A 17,083-nucleotide genomic window follows, 5' to 3' on the forward strand; every position below is an offset into this window, starting at 1 on the left:
CCCCCCCCCCCGCAAAAAAACGCCACCACCCGGCTGTCACCTGGAAGTTCGGCACAAGTTCGGGTTCGGGAGGCTGCTGGGAAGCCCCGCTGTCATCTTTTAAAACAGCCTGGGGGCTTTTCGGAGGCCTCCCAAACGCCGAACCCGGAAGTTCGGGTTTGGCGTTCGGGTTCAGGAGGCTGCTGGGAAGTCCCCTGGCTGTTTTAGAAGGTGACAGCCGGGCTGCAGGGCTTCCCAGCGGCCTCCTGAACCCGAACTTGTGCCAAACTTCCGGGTTCTGCGTTCAGGAGGCCGCTGGGAAGCCCCCCCACTCAAAATATTACACGGGGAATGAACCTCTGCCAGCGCCCAGAGAAAAGAAACGCTCCCTTTGCTCTGGGCAGCCGAGGAGTCACCACAGCAAAGAAAAGGTGCCAGCTACAAAGCGAGCAAGAGGAGAAGGGAGCCCTTCAGCATGGGAAGGAAGAGGCAGCAGGTAGCAGCAGCGGCAGTGGGTGTATGGGAGGCAGCCTCGTGCCGGGTGTATTGGAGGCACATGTTCCTCCTCGCCACGTCAGAGTCCCTGGTTTGTTTTTTTTCAGTCTTAAAGTTTTGGATTTTTTTTATTCCCCTCACCTCACCTTCTTCCTTCGGCAGCGACTCTCCTCCTCCTCTTCTTCCTCCTTCTCCTCCCACCCAAATTCCGAGCTTTTATTTCTTTCCTAATGTGTTTGCACGCTTTATTTGCTTTTACATTGATTCCTATGGGAAAAATTGCTTTTACTTAAGAATGTTTCTACTTAAGAACCTGGTCACGGAATGAATTAAGTTCCCAAGTAGAGCTACCACTGTATTAGTCTCCTTTCCTTTTCATAATCAGCAAAAATATGCTACACACCCACACACCCACACACCCACACACAAAACACGTGCAAAGCAATTTAGTGTAAATCCTATATTAGTATATTGGGATTGGAATTACAAAAAAAAAAAATCATCTGCAGCAGTTACTTCCATCCCTTATTGTGAGAAAAGCTTTTTAAAATAAAAGTATACAGGAATAGATGTGTTGAAAATAATAACTTTAAGTATACCGATAGTCCTTACTTAATGACCTAATAGACCAGAATTTCTATTATCGAGTGATGTAGTTGTTGAATGAAAAATGATTTGACCATATTATTTAGGCGGGGCAATTTCAGTAGTCCTAGTCCCAGTCATTACGCTAGGACCTCCCATTTCTCCTGCCCTTCCTATGCTCACTTTAAGTCACTCCCCATACTTTCCTGTTGCACTCACCCATCTCTGCCTTTTTGTTCACCCTGAATCCATTGCCTTGCTGTCCCAAATGTCCTGCTCTCTGCTACCACCAGCATTTTGAGATTTGCTGCTTCTGTCACCCCATCATCCCTGACTCTGTTACCCTGCCACAAATACTTATTTGAAATCTTTTCCCACTTTTTCTCTGCCCTTGGTGATAAGAGCAGAATGCAGGGCAGAAATAAACAGATAGGTGGGGGAGGTAAAGTTGAAGCACATCCTTTTGTTTTAAATACAGGTGGTGAATCTAATTTTGATCACCTGGCCTTGGAGTGGCTCAGTGGTCGTATTTCAAGGACGTGATATGTCTACCAATAGTTCAGTGCTCTCACAACTTTGAACAGTCCCTGAACAAATGTTTGTTAAGTGGAGGCTATCTGATATGAACAAAAGAATATGCCATGTCCAGTAAGTTGAAATCAATAACCAAATCGTGTATTTGAATTCTTAGCTTGGAGAATGTATTACAAGAGATGGTTATCCTGCAGGAAATATAACATGGTTTAAGAATGGAGCTATTTTGCAGCAGTCCGAAGAAGGTAGGATTTTGTATCTAAATGTACTGCTTGCATGCATGCTTGTTTATCTTCACTAATAAGTTTAAAGTAAATTATTTTAAGCATGGAAATTATTAGCCATTTTAACAGTGCTGCAATTTATTTATTTATTTATTTATTATTTAGATTTTTATGCCGCCCCTCTCCGCAGACTCGTAAACAATGTTGATTGAATTTTGTTGTATTTTTGACAATTTTTAATAATTATTATTGACACAACTTAAAGTAGTTCTTTTAAAATGTTATCTCAAAGCCAGCATGATTTAATTGCTAAGTGCTGTTTGAGAAGCCTTAGGTTTTAGTCCTCCTTAGGCCCAAAACTAGCAGGCTGATTTAGGGCCAATCACTTCCTCTCAGTCCAAACTAGCTTCAGATTCTTGTGATAAGCCAGTTTATAAATCATATTATTATTGCATCATGCATTCATAAAAAAGCAGTATAAAAACAACTGCAGGGTAAAACTCAAATTGATCCTGAAGCAAATATATATTGTTTATACATACTTTTCTTTATTCTATAGTTCCAATTCTAATTCTATTCTATTCTTTTTAATTCTGTTATAGATATTTTTCTATTTCTATTCTATTCAAATTCTGTTCTAATTCTATTCTAATTCTTATTCTATTCTTTTAATTGTACGTTATGCTTTCTTATTCTTTTATATTCTAATTTTTTATATTCTAATTCTGTTCAAATTCTAATTTTATTCTAATTCTATAATTTTAATTCCATTATTATTCCAATTCTATTGTAATCTAATTCTGTTCTATAATTCTAATTCTAATTCTTTTCTAATTCTATTTTATTTCTACTCTAATTCAAATTCTATTCAAATTCTAATTCTTCTAGTTACATTCTAATTTTGTTCAAATTGTAATTCTTTTCAAATTGCAATTCTATTCTTTTAATTCGCTTCTATTCTAATTCTATTCTGTTTCTTTTCTACATTTATCCTATTCTGATTCGATTCGATTCTAATTCTTAATTCTATTCTAATTCCATTCTAATCTATTTCTAATTGTATTATAATTCTTACTCTTTTCTATTTTAATTGTATTGTAATCTAGTTCATTTCTACAGTTATTCTATTCTAAATCTCTATTCTTTCTTAATTTTATTCTAATTCTAATTTAATTCTATTTCCCCTGCCCTTGCCCCTACTTCTCTTCTCTATGTCCCTCTCTCCACCAAATTCCTCTCCCCATTGCCCTTGTCCTCCCTCAGTCCTTCCATCCCTATCTCACCCTGCCTTCTCCTCTGTTCCCTTCTACCTATTTGTCCCCCTCTCCTTCCTCCTACCTATCCCCTCCTGCTTGTGCCCCTCACCTATCCATTTGCCACACACTTACTCTCCCTTGCTCTCCCTTACCTCTAATAAATCATGAAAACATTAAAATCCCCCCATATATTCCTACCCACCCTTCTCCCTGTCACATCCCACTACTTCTCTCCCCCTGCTATTCCACCCTGGCCCACTATACCTCTTCATCTTCCACTTTCCTCTTCATTATCCCTCTCCCACTCTCTTCCCCTCCCTTATCCTTTCTCCCACTCCCTTAGCTCGGGTAGTAACCTGCCTTGATGAAGTCATAAAAGCATTACAATTGCTCTCTCCCTCCACTCCACTTCTTAATCCCCCACTTCTTCATTTTCTTCATCCTTCTCCCTTCCCTTCACTCTCCTCTTTGTCCTCTCTCCCTCCCCTCTCCTACCCATCTTACTCCATCTCTTTTGCCCCTTTCTCATTTACCTTTCTATCTTCCCTGATCCTTCCCATTCCTCACCTTTTTACCTTCTCTTCCTCCCATTCCTCATCCCTAGCCCCCTCCCCTAATCTTGATCCTGACCCACCCTATCCCTGTCACCCACTCTTTCACCCTCATTCTTATCCTTGCCCTCACTCCCATCCTAAACCCTAACCCAAATACTCACCAGTATTTACCTCTAAGAGTTGTCTAGAAAAAGAGGGAAACTTCTCCAGGTCCAGGAGCTTTTCAGTAAAGTTCCTTTTTCCTTATCAAAGAGGCTGAGTGCTATAAACCTGAAAAATGACAATGGAAATGGCATGTCCAGTCAACGAAGTGGTGGAAGTGATGTGCCGGTGCCTGGAGGTTGTTGGGGCCTGGATGGGTGTCAACAGACTCAAACTCAACCCGGATAAGACGGAGTGGCTGTGGGTTTTGCCTCCCAAGGACAATCCCATCTGTCCGTCCATTACCCTGGGGGGGGGAATTATTGACCCCCTCAGGGAGGGTCCACAACTTGGGCGTCCTCCTCGATCCACAGCTCACATTAGAGAACCATCTTTCAGCTGTGGCGAGGGGGGCGTTTGCCCTGTTTCGCCTGGTGCACCAGTTGCGGCCCTATCTGGACCGGGACTCATTGCTCACAGTCACTCATGCCCTCATCACCTCGAGGTTCGACTACTGTAATGCTCTCTACATGGGGCTACCTTTGAAAAGTGTTCGGAAACTTCAGATCGTGCAGAATGCAGCTGCGAGAGCAGTCATGGGCTTACCTAGGTATGCCCATGTTTCACCATCACTCCGCAGTCTGCATTGGCTGCCGATCAATTTCCGGTCACAATTCAAAGTGTTGGTTATGACCTTTAAAGCCCTTCATGGCACTGGACCAGAATATCTCTGAGACCGCCTCCTGCCGCACGAATCCCAGCGACCGATTAGGTCCCACAGAGTGGGCCTTCTCCGGGTCCCGTCAACTAAACAATGTTGGTTGGCGGGCCCCAGGGGAAGAGCCTTCTCTGTGGCGGCACCGGCTCTCTGGAACCAACTCCCCCCAGAGATTAGAACTGCCCCTCCTCTTCCTGCCTTCCGTAAACTCCTTAAAACCCACCTTTGCTGTCAGGCATGGGGGAATTGAAACACCTCCTCCGGGCATGTTCAATTTATACATGGTATGCTTGTGTGTGTGTCTGTTAGTATATGGGGTTCTTTTAAATCTTTAAATATTTTAAAGTTATTTGGATTATTTATGATTTGTTCTATCTTGTTGTGAGCCGCCCCGAGTCTTCGGAGAGGGGCGGCAGACAAATCTAAATAATAAATAAATAAATAAATAAATGTGGGGGGCAAGTTAAATTGCATGCAACCTATCCTAAGGAATCAATCTGCTTGTGTGCAACAATGACAAGAAGGCCACCTGCTTGAATAGGGGATTGGACTAGAATATCTCCAAGTCTCAGTTATTCATGAATGATGAATGAATATAGGATTAGACATTCACAAACTTAGTATTACTTCCACCTGGATATCCTAAATAGAATCACTAGAATTTGCACTTTCTGTTTGCAAATAATTTGTGTAAATCATGCTTTTTCTTTTAAAAGCTATTGTCATAGATGAAGAAACAGATGCAGATAAAGCCAGTGGACTCTATACCATCAAATCTTCCCTAAAATATAAACCAACAAAGGGTGACACTGGTGCACAGTTCACCTGCACAGTGACATATTTTGGACCAACTGGGCAAGAGATAATACGATCAGAATCAGCAGCCCCTGACATTTACTGTAAGTTTATTGTCATATAAATAACTTCCTAACATAGATTGTACATAAATGATATATTTCCAAAAATCAGACAAGCATAACATATTCATGTACATGTAATTGTTTGCCATGCCTTGCCTTTCCCTTTTGAGAAAAGATGTTTCTTCCTTTAAGTTAAGAAGCAAGAGTGAAATCTCCTGTAACTTGTGCTCCCTAATATTTGACTTGCAGCCACACTGCGGTGGAATTTTCTCCTAACTATATAAGTGTCCAAGTAGCTATTCCCCAAATGGGTATTCTGTGAATATATAACTGCGGTTCTGATGGTTAGCAAAACCTGAGACAAAGATTGTGTATAATTTACCCTATTCTAGGTTTTGTGCATTTATGTAACACATTCTCAATTGACTAAAGGAAAATTAGATTGCTCCCAAATACCTATTGCATTTACAAACATTTTAAAGAGGAGATTAATTTATAATGTGATTTCTTTGATTTATTTTTTTGAATATGCTATAGGATGGTTTTTCAATATATATAAATTTTATTTTATACATATTTAGCTTCAGTGTGTTTAATCTAAGGGTGAAGAAACAATGGTTAGAAACCAGAAGACTCTGAGTACTAACTCTGACTTTGGCATGAAGTCAAGTTGCGCAATCTTGGTCCAGTCATTTCTATCTCATCCTTTGGCAGAAGGCAATGAAAAACCACTTCTAAAAATTTTATCAAGGACACTGCAGGAACTTGTCTAAGCAGTTGCCAGGAATGACTACTTATTCAAAGGCTACTTACTCAACCCGGATAAGACGGAGTGGCTGTGGGTTTTGCCTCCCAAGGACAATTCCATCTGTCCGTCCATCACCCGGGGGGGGGAATTATTGACCCCCTCAGAGAGGGTCCGCAACTTGGGCGTCCTCCTTGATCCACAGCTCACATTAGAGAACCATATTTCAGCTGTGGTGAGGGGGGCATTTGCCCAGGTTCGCCTGGTGCACCAGTTGCGGCCCTATTTGGACCGGGACTCACCTTTGTCGTCAGGCATGGGGGAATTGAGATGTCTCCCCCGGGCGTATATAATTTATGTATGGTATGTTTGTAGGTATGTTTGCTTAAAAATGGTTTTTTTTAACTATTTTAAATTTTAAATTGTATATTATTAGATTTGTTATGAATTGTTTTATTGTGTTGTGAGCCGCCCCGAGTCCACGGAAAGGGGCGGCATACAAATTAAATAAATAAATAAATAAATAAATAAATAAATAAATGTGCGCCTGCACACACACAAAAACCCATGCACACGTACACTATTTCAGTTTTTTATTCCAAAATTCTGAACTACAGTAAGATTCTACAAGTAACCTTACAAGTAAAATCTGTGAATTTCAACTCCCAGAATTCCTCAGCAAGCTGTGCTTTTCTAGGAAATTCTGAAAGTTGAAAAACTGAAGAAGCTTCTTGGATGAGAAACAAAATGTCTTCAAGAAAAAAAGTCCAGTTGCCTTTTGAAAAACATCTTTGGGACAACCATGACTTGGTGATTGAGAATCTACATCAGGGGTGACAAACTCGATCCCATCACAGGATGAATCAGAAGCTTGTTTGTCCTTGGACTGGGGTGAGCATGGCCTGGTCATTGTGGCCAACTGGGTGGGCATTGCCAGGCTCAGGGCAGAAAGGGCCGTCTCCCGGACGATCCCACAGGCCAACTCTATCATGGGCCAGATTCAGCCTGCAGGCTGAGTGTTTGACACATCTAATTGACATACATCTACAAATCTTGAAGTTGCCCATTTTGGAGATCCATTTTTTACAATGGTGTTTCACATACTGTATATGAGCAGTGGTGGTCAGTGGTTAGAATGCAGTATTACAGGATATCTCTGCCCACAGCCACGAGCTCAGTCCTGACCAGTTCCAAGTTGATTCAGTCTTACATCCTCTTAAGGTTGGTAAAATGAGGACCCAGATTGTTGAAGGCAATTTGTAAACCACTCAGGGCATGCTCTAAAGCACTATGAAATGGTATATAAATCTAAGCGCTATTATTATATGCTGTTCTACTTATTAAATGGGGTGATGACATACGTTTTGGGAGCACCATTTGGAGAGAAAGAAGCTGTGAATCAAGATTGTCAAACTGATGATTTCCCAGGTAAGACAGTCCAATATTTGCAGGATGAGTCTCAGCACTAAATTGTTGATGCCGCAGCTTCATTGTCCTTGCTTGACACAAATTTATTTTACTCTTTCTTATGTATTTGGGAGAATCAGATTATTAACCAGTTTATGTTGCTTTACAGATCCCACAGAAAAAGTTCAGATTGAGATTTTTTCACAGAGGAAAACAATAAAGGAAGGTGATAACATTACTCTGAAATGTTCAGGAAATGGTAATCCTCCACCTCAAGAGTTCTTATTTTTCATCCCTGTAAGTATTGCTTATCTATGCAACCTCTTAAATTTGGAGAAGCCACAATTTTGTTCAGACAGAAAGTCTTTCTCACACTATTCTGTTAATCAGTCTCACATCTTTCCATTCCTACCTTCCCAGTTATATTTTGTTCTTCTCTAATTTTATTCAATTTTACTTTTAAAATTTGTACACAATACTATGCATTAGTTCACTGTATCTGTGACATCATCAATTTCACGTAAAATTTATTAAAGGCTGGAACAAGAAACAATAATATAAAAAAACCCAAAATATAAGTAAACTAGAAGTTGTGTAGAAGTTATACACAAAACATAAACTATTTATTTTACTATGCTGCAAACTTTTGTTTAATCTTTTTTTTAAAGGGAGAGTCTGGGCCAATTCGAAGTTCCAGTTTTCATGTGTTGACTGATCTAAGAAGAAATGCAACAGGTGAATACAGATGTTCTCTGACTGATGAAAGTTTGATAGATTCCACAACAGTTACAGTACATTGTAAGTAATTTTCTTTCATTCCTTCTTGTAGTCATATATCATTTTGTAATATATGCCAAGGCTTTTGCCACACTTTTTGTCTCTTGAATAAGTTATACATGGATGTTTCTGTCAGAGTTAGAGCAAGTTTTTGTTTTTTAAAAAAATATATCTGAGGCTTATTTTAAAAGTTCAGAAGTATGATTTTTTTTAATCCATCTTTTTCTCTCTTTTGCCTCTGAAGTTCTGATGTTGTTTTTAATTGATATTTAAATTTCATGTGGAATATATGTTTTTATCTTTAACATTCGGACCGGTTAAAAGCATTTTAAAAAAATAGAACATTGCATTTTTCCACAGTTATGAAATATTATTGGGGAGGGAGGGAATGAAAAGAGAGATTAAGGCATACAGACTGAATTGTCTCGCACAAAAGATATATGACTAGGATAGTCCATTGAAAAGGGCTGCCCTCAGTTATTATTTTCTTGCATTTTATTGTTTCTGAATGTCAGAAAATAATATATAGGTGCACTTGATTATGAATATAATTCTATTTTTACTATTTACATTCCTTTATCACATGATAAATAGATGAATAGAAGGAATGTCTGGTTAGAGAAAAAATTCAGGGGCCACTTAATACAATACACTATCAAAAATTGTCATGAGAGCTTTGGGTTTTCAGGCAGTAATTCAATAGAAAGACACAAAAACTTTCACTTTTTCACCTCATCTAGAGTGGAATAAGAATGTGGTAAAGATTCATTTCTGGTTTTGCTGAAGCACATATACCCGTTGGTTTTATCTCAAATAGATATTTTTGTTGCCAAATCATAGGATTTAGTTGATTTATTAATAAATCGGTCAGTATGCTCACCAATAAAAGTATGCTTCTGAATTTTTTTTTTCTATTTTAGTATATACATGCGTGTTTCAATTTAGGCATATTCTTAATAGAAGTTTTAAAATATAGCAAAATAAATAATAACTTTTTAAGGAGATGTGCTTCTTTACACTTATCACATGTATTTTGTATGTTTTCCTGGTGAGGATTTACAAGTGGGTGGAGCAGGACAAGATTAATGGGACAATAAATGTAAAATATTTAATGTTACTGTTTGTGTATAAATTTAATAATTTTCTTCTGTTCTATCAAAAGTTATTATTTTGTATTTTGAGAGTTCGATCAAGACTTTCAGGGCTTACGTGCAGAAATCGGGCCCTATCTATATGCCTCTGACACAGATACTGGCATAGATTTCTGCTTACTGTGGTGCCACTTAATTAAAACCTACAGTTCTATTTTACATGAAGTTAATATTAATTTGGAAGTACTGTATATCTATCATAAAAGGTTAAATGAAAATCTCAAGCTGTTATGTATGATTAAGAGGATGAAAATAAAATATAAATAAAATTGTGTAATGCATTAATATAGGAAAATATAGGAAATTGTGTAATGCATTAATATAGGAAAATGTAGTTAATTTTAATCTTACTGTATTTTGGTGGGTTTAACATAATTTTTTTCTTAGAAAAATATTCAATTTCAATTTCTAATCAAATTATGAATACATTACATTTTACTTAGCTCGATATCTTAGATACATGCTAAGAATACCTTAATTAAGCGTTTGTATTGTGGACTTCACTGTCTTAAATTTTTATTACCATGGAAGCAAAGCTGAAGGAAGAAGTATTGAAATGCCTCTTACTCTTCTAAACATTGTTCCTTTATATATATATCACATATATATCACATATTTTTGCTGAATATTTAAAATTAAGGGAGACTAGTATAGCGCTATTTTGGCCTTGTTCTGGCCTCATCAGCTAGCCATACCCTTACTGGGATTTGATCCCAGGGCTTCTGCCTTGTAAGGCAGAGAATTAACCGCTAGGCCACCAGCTTCAGCTTTGTACCAGGGAGGGGCTATATGTTTTTTTCTGTTGGATCACCCTGGATCATATATATATATATATATATATATATATATATATATATATATATATGTGTGTGTGTGTGTGTGTGTGTGTGTGTGTGTGTGTGTGTGTATGCAAAAAAATTTGGAGAAAAGAAAAATATGTAAACTAAGAAAATGGTAAGATATATTATGTATGTATGTATGTATGTATGTATGTATGTATGTATGTATGTATATGTATACATGTATACATATATATACAGACAGACAGACGGAATATATCTTACTATTTTCTTAATTTACATATTTTTCTTTACTCCAAAAATACATACATACATACATAATATATCTTACCATTTTCTTAGTTTTGCAGTAAAAATTGAAGTGTTTCATTTTATGCTATCTACTGATGCACACACACACATGCATATGTGTGTATGTATATATGTATATATTTGTGTGTGTGTAATCAATAGACAGCATAAAATGAAACACTTCAATTTTTACTGCATGTGCAGAAGCCAAGATTCCAGCACTACGCATGCGTTGCCATTTTGTCTTTGTCTTTTTAAACATTATTTCGGCACTGCCCATGCATGTCCCATGAGGCATAGCCTTGTAGCATGGGAGGAAGCGAACCAGCAGCGTTGGAACCCATCCCAGTCTCTCCCTCTCACACACACACACACACGCACACACACACGTACAGTACATGCAAATATTTCTGCCATCTTCTTCTGAAGTTTATTTTCAATCCTTTTATGAAAAATAATTGACTGAGACTTTGAGAAATTGCAGTTGTAACTGAAATTACTAAATAATTCTGCTTTTGGTTTGGTTTGGTTTGGTTTTATTGCTTTATTTAAACCTCCTAAGTAAGCACTGTTTGTGAATATGAATAACAATACTGAATTTCTTCAACATAGATTTGGATTTGTCTCTTACTCCCAGTGGAGAAGTTATTAAACAGATTGGAGAAGCATTGCCGGTATCTTGTACAATTTCTTCCAGTAGAAATGCTACTGTGTTCTGGCTGAAGGTAAATATTTTTAATTTGGCTGTTTTTAATCCATTATTGTATTGTATTGTATGTAGAATATACATATTCTATGACCAAATACAGCCCTCTAAAATATTATACACAGATATTAGAATTCTTCCAAAATTATTTCCTAGATTGTAATGTTTAATATTTAAGGAGAAAGAGGAGGAAGGAGGAGGTAATTACCAAACATGTGGAAAACAATATCTGCATTTAATGTATTGTTAAATTTAATTCCACTTGGAAAAAGCTATCTAGCTGTTAGAGCTTCTTGACCCAGAACTCAAATCCTCAAATAGGTGTTTATTTTTCTAAAGATTTAAATGAGAATCTTTTATAAAATTACTTCGTGAAGCAATATGGCTCTTTCACTTTAAGCAGTGAAACCAAAAAAGTATATTGTTCATTTCGTAGCTATTCCAGCATAATACTTACACAGAAACCTCTTCTGGCTTTGGTAAATTCTGAAGAATGCTGAGTAGTCCTCTCAAAAATTTCTGTCAGATCCAAAGCATAGTCCATGTAAGAATCATTTGAAAGATTTTTAAAAATGCAAGTTGAAGTATATTTGCAATTACCTCTTGAGTTTGAGGAGAAAAGTCAGGTTGTCTCTCTATTACGTGCTTCTTCATTAAAGTAAATTTAAATTATTTTGTTCAGGACGAAACTAATTACTACAAGAGCTGGGGAGTTCTTCTTTCTCCAATGCACTTGCAAGGAGAGTCCAAGATGGGTATTCTTCAGTCTGATTGGTAGGGACTGAGTTTTAATTTAAATATTAATCACTAGGCAGGCACCGCCTCCCCCTTAGCCCTCCAGTCTAAAAAACTCAGTCGCAGTAAAGGGACTCCTGAGTTACTTCTCTTAGGTATATTTATTATTATTAAATAGTTTATACCTTTATTGTACTAATTTTTTTCTCTCTTTTTCCTTTTTTCCCTTAGGTGCAGCTGGGGGAATAATTCCTCGGGCGGGCCTGGGTTCCAAACCTCCAGTGGGTTAACCCAGTTGCCTGCAGCTCCTCCCAGCTTAAGACCCTCACAGAGATCTACAGATGCCAGCCTGGGTGTGGGAGTGAGCGCCCGGGTAGCCTACCTCCGCGGTGGCACCCGGAGGACGAGGAGGTGGTTGCCGCCTCGGGGGGTCCGTCCCTCCCCCGGCGAACATACCACGGGCCGGGATACACGTTGCGCTCCGAGCGGCCCGCAGGGGAGGCTAGCGCCCCCCCCCCCAACGGAAGGCAGGCGGGAGCGATCCGCGCCCTCAGTCGAAGGCTCGCCGTGGCGGATCGGCTCCTCAGGAAGGAGGCATCGCCCAGGAGAGACAAAACGGGCGATTGCAGAGGGCGGGAATCGGCGGTCCTTTCCCGCCCGCCTCCCAGAGTAAGCGTCCGGTTGCCTAGGGAACCGGCTGGCAGCCATCTTGGTGGGGTCAGGCGGCCATCTTGAGATGGTCCGTAGCCCCCCGGCAGCTGCTTCTCGCGCCCAAATTGAGCCCGGTTACCATGGGAACGGGCCGGCGGCCATGTTGGTGAGGTCGCCGGCTCGACACTGGGCACGCAGGCGCAGAAGGGGTTTTCATCCCCCAATTTCGTTTTCGTTTCTCCCGGAGGCTGCCGCGACGCTAAGGAGCTCGGTGGGGAACGCAGGTGCATTACAGGCTGCAATCGGTGATCGTGGGTTACCAATCCGGCCATGGCAGACCAAGCGCCACCTGCTGGGGATGAGGCTTCTGCTAACAAGCCCAGTACCCCCAAAGAAAAAGCCTCTAAGGCGAAGTCAGCCCAGGGATCTTCCTTGAGGGATGCGGAGAAGCGCATTAGAGCGCTGGAAAAGCAACTAGAGGCCTCACAAAGAGCACCAGGACCGGCTTTGCCCCCTAGCCAGCAACTGTCTGCCAATTCCTCCATATCTCCCCCTATGGTCTACCAGGGGATGGGGACCTCAACATCTGAGAGGGATTGGTCCCCTGAAAGAGGAGCCCAGGCCTGGTCATCATCCAGGGCGGACCCTTATAGCCTGGGGAGGCACCCAACAGGCTGGCCTCCTAATTACTCTTCCTCTCCCCACGCGCAGGCAGCCACTTTCACCCCTACGGCTGCAGGCCTTCGCGATTCTCAGGATACCTGGCAGAGCATGCCCCAGGCCCTCCAAGACCTGATCACTAATACATATAACCAAGGCATAGCTACGGGAGCGCAACAGCTTCAGCAGGTTCCAGTGGGACCCCCTCAGATGAGACCCAGAGACCCCTGGAGGGACCCGGCTACGCAGTCCTGGATGGAATCAGCTGAGGAGGAGGATTCCTATAGAGATGACTTCAGCGCCGCTGAGGATGACCTGTCTGGTGATGACCAGCCACCTGAGCAACCCAGTTACACGGGCTTGTTTAAATCCTCCCTCTTCAGGGTGCTCCTGAATAAGGCTAAGTTAACCATCGATCAGGCGGGAGAGAGCGGTCAGGCGGTACCCTCCGATGAGGCACAACCCGCGGGGGGTCTGTTTGTCTTCCCCAAACAGGAGACGGTGAACATCCCATCTTCCCACCTGTTTCTAGAAACCATCCAACGCCCATGGGAGAACCCGGCGGCGGCCCAGGGACCCTCCAATCTTGACCGCAAGTTCTATACTTTCGACCAGCAGATGGAGGAGCTGCTGGAGTTTCCAGCCGTGGACAAGCCTGTCACAAGCCTGGTGTCCAATGCCCTCGTGCCGTCTGAGTCACAGGAAGGTCTGAAGGCCGAGGACAAGAGAGCGGAAAACGTGGCTCGCAGGACTCACCAGATGGCAGCCTGGGCCGTGCGAGCCGCTTCGGCGGCCTCGTTCTTCAACAGGGCCATGATCCTCTGGATTAAAGAAATCCAGGCCAGAGCTGACCCAGAGGACGGCAGACTTCGTCAGGACCTCAACAAATTGTTGGCGGCCACGGAGTTTTCGGCGGATGCCACAGTGAATGCCGCGAAGTTTGCATCACGAGCAATGGCCTCTTCTGTGGCGTCACGCAGACTCATTTGGCTCCGCAACTGGCAGGCGGACGTCAAGTCCAAATGGAGTCTAGCCTCTTCCTCGTTTAAGGGGAAAAAGCTGTTTGGAGAGGTCCTCGATGATGTCCTAATCGAGGACAAGGACAAGAAGAAGGTGATGCCCAGAGCTAACAGACGACAAGATAGGCGCTTCACCCCCTATCAGCGGAGACAACCCTTTCGGACGGAGCCCTCCTCGAGCAATTCCCAGACGCCGAGGCCATACTTCCAGGGCTCCTTCAACCAGGGATCCTTCAGGTCGGACAGGACATCCCAGGCGGATCGAAATAGGTCCTACCAGGGACGCCGCCCCTTCAGAGGGGCCAACAGAGGCTTTAGAAGGAACAAATGACTCACTGGGCACTGCACCCCTAGGCGGCAGGCTACTGCGGTTCTCGGGCATCTGGGAAACCACGTCCTCAGACGCTTGGGCGACATCCACGGTTTCCCGGGGCCTGAGGATCGAGTTTCTTCAACCTCCCCCTCAACGCTTCCTGCCTTGTCGCATTCCGTCAGACCCACAAAAAAGGAAGCTCCTATACCAAGAGGTGTCCCACCTTCTAGAGATAGGGGCTATAGAGGAGGTACCCCCAGCTATCGAGGCAGGGGTTTTTACTCGGCAATTTTCCTCGTGCCAAAATCCTCAGGAGGAGTCCGGATGATCCTCAACCTTCGGCAGTTGAATCTCTACGTAAAATACAGAAGATTCAAAATGCACTCACTAAAGTCCATCCTGGCATCCATAAGGCAGGACGACCTTATGACATCTATAGACTTGAAGGAGGCCTACCTCCATGTACCCATATTCCCGAATCACAGACAGTTCCTGAGATTCTCTTTCAACGGGGCACATTTCCAGTACAAGGCAATGCCCTTTGGACTGTCCTCCGCCCCCAGGACGTTCACCAAACTACTGGACGTCCTCACGGCCAGTCTCAGACGCCAGTCGGTACGCGTGATGGCGTACCTCAACGATATCGTCATTTTGTCAAGAACCAGAGAACAGGCGCACAGAGACTCACAGCTAACGATCCAGACACTACAGAACCACGGTTTTACAATCAACTGGACAAAAAGTCACCTAATACCTACACTCCGTCTTGCCCACCTGGGCACCACTATAGACTCCAACCTGGGTATGGTTTTTCTGTCCCAGGAGAGACAAAAGACAATCAGGAACTTGATGAGGGAACTGGAACATCATCGATATCCCAGTCTTGCACTACTGTCAAAGATTTTAGGAACTCTGGTCTCGTGTATCGATATAGTGCCATGGGCAAGACACCATCTACGACCACTCCAATGGTTTTTGCTACCATACCAAAGACGAAAGACAAGCCACTCCCACAAGAGAGTCTCCCTCACCGCCAGGGTACGCTACTCTTTAAAATGGTGGAGTTCCCCCTCACTAACCAGGGGCTCCACGTTCCTGGATATGGACCCTATCATAATAACAACGGACGCCAGCTTGATAGGGTGGGGAGCTCACCTCTCCTCGCACATGGTTCAGGGCCTCTGGGAACCTCAGGACCTGCAAGAGGTCAATATAAATTTCCTGGAGCTGAAGGCTGTTTCTTTGGCCCTCCACAGTCTTGCTCATCTAGTACGGGGTCGACATGTACGTATCCTGACCGACAATGTATCCACACGTTCCCACATCAACAGACAAGGGGGAACACGGTCAAGGAGACTGATGAAGGAAGCAACATCACTTCTCAGATGGGCAGAGGAAAACTTGGCCTCTCTGTCAGCGGAACACATCTCGGGAGTGGAGAATGTGTGGGCGGACTGGCTCAGCCGACAGACACTCGACCCGGGCGAATGGCGGCTGGATCCCGAGATCTTCCAGGAAGTGGTGAGGAGGTTCGGAGACCCGGTGATGGACTTGTTTGCCACCAGCCTCAACACCCAGCTTCCTCGCTTCTTCGCTCGATACCCATCCCCCGGTGCGGAAGGAGTGGACGCCCTAACTCTTCAATGGCCTCGGGGCCTTCTATATGCATTCCCGCCTCTATCTATTCTCCCCAGGGTGATACGGAAGATCCTGGAGGAGAGAGCAGAGGTGCTACTGATAGCCCCGTATTGGCCTCGCCGCACCTGGTTCGCGGACCTGGTGCAACTTTCGACGGCACCCAGCTGGAGGATCCCGGACCGACAGATCTCCCTGACCCAGGGGTCCTTGTCTCATCCGGAGCCACAGTGGTGGCAACTGACCGTGTGGCACTTGAGCGGGAACATCTAAAACACCAAGCTTTGCCAGACACGGTCATTGCCACTATTCAAGCAGCCCGCAGACCCTCTACCAGGAGGATTTATCAGACTACTTGGGCCGCTTTCTACAAGTTTTGTGAACAGTGGGGGATAGATCCTCAGACGGCCTCTCCGCTTGTTGTTCTAACTTTTCTGCAGGCGGGCCTGGAGAAGGGCCTTGCCCCAAATACATTACGCCGTCATGTCGCCGCTCTGGCCACCATCATCTCAACAGATAGTTACCGTTCCCTTACCAGACATCCCTGGATTAGGGATTTCTTGAAAGGAGCGGCCAATCTAAAACCACCAACGGTTCATCGCTTTCCTTCCTGGGACCTACCCTTGGTGTTACATGCATTGACAGGTCCCCCGTTTGAACCCATACGTCAGATTTCGTTACGGCTACTGACCTTCAAAGCAGCCTTCTTGGTTGCTATCACTTCAGCCAGAAGGGTCTCTGAAATAGCCGCTTTGTCCACAAGACCAGACCTTTGCCGTTTTGAGCCAAACAGAGTGGTCCTTAGACTGGATCCGGCGTTTATTCCGAAGGTAAACACATCCTTTCA

At 43.0% G+C, this 17,083-nt stretch overlaps 1 protein-coding gene across 5 annotated transcripts in view; it reads left to right on the plus strand.

Annotated features, from left to right (window-relative positions):
- ALCAM (activated leukocyte cell adhesion molecule) overlaps positions 1–17,083 on the plus strand; it is a 140,072-nt gene that overhangs the window by 95,092 nt on the left and 27,897 nt on the right. For all 5 annotated transcript variants that reach the window (XM_070750089.1, XM_070750092.1, XM_070750091.1 and 2 more), the window contains 5 exons: positions 1,751–1,838; positions 5,203–5,385; positions 7,668–7,795; positions 8,167–8,296; positions 11,130–11,242. In XM_070750089.1, the coding sequence (XP_070606190.1) occupies positions 1,751–1,838; positions 5,203–5,385; positions 7,668–7,795; positions 8,167–8,296; positions 11,130–11,242 (642 nt within the window). The remainder of the gene's footprint in view (positions 1–1,750; positions 1,839–5,202; positions 5,386–7,667; positions 7,796–8,166; positions 8,297–11,129; positions 11,243–17,083) is intronic.

Source organism: Erythrolamprus reginae, chromosome 4 (genome assembly GCF_031021105.1).
Source record: "Erythrolamprus reginae isolate rEryReg1 chromosome 4, rEryReg1.hap1, whole genome shotgun sequence".
In the NCBI taxonomy this organism is placed as follows: domain Eukaryota; kingdom Metazoa; phylum Chordata; class Lepidosauria; order Squamata; family Dipsadidae; genus Erythrolamprus; species Erythrolamprus reginae.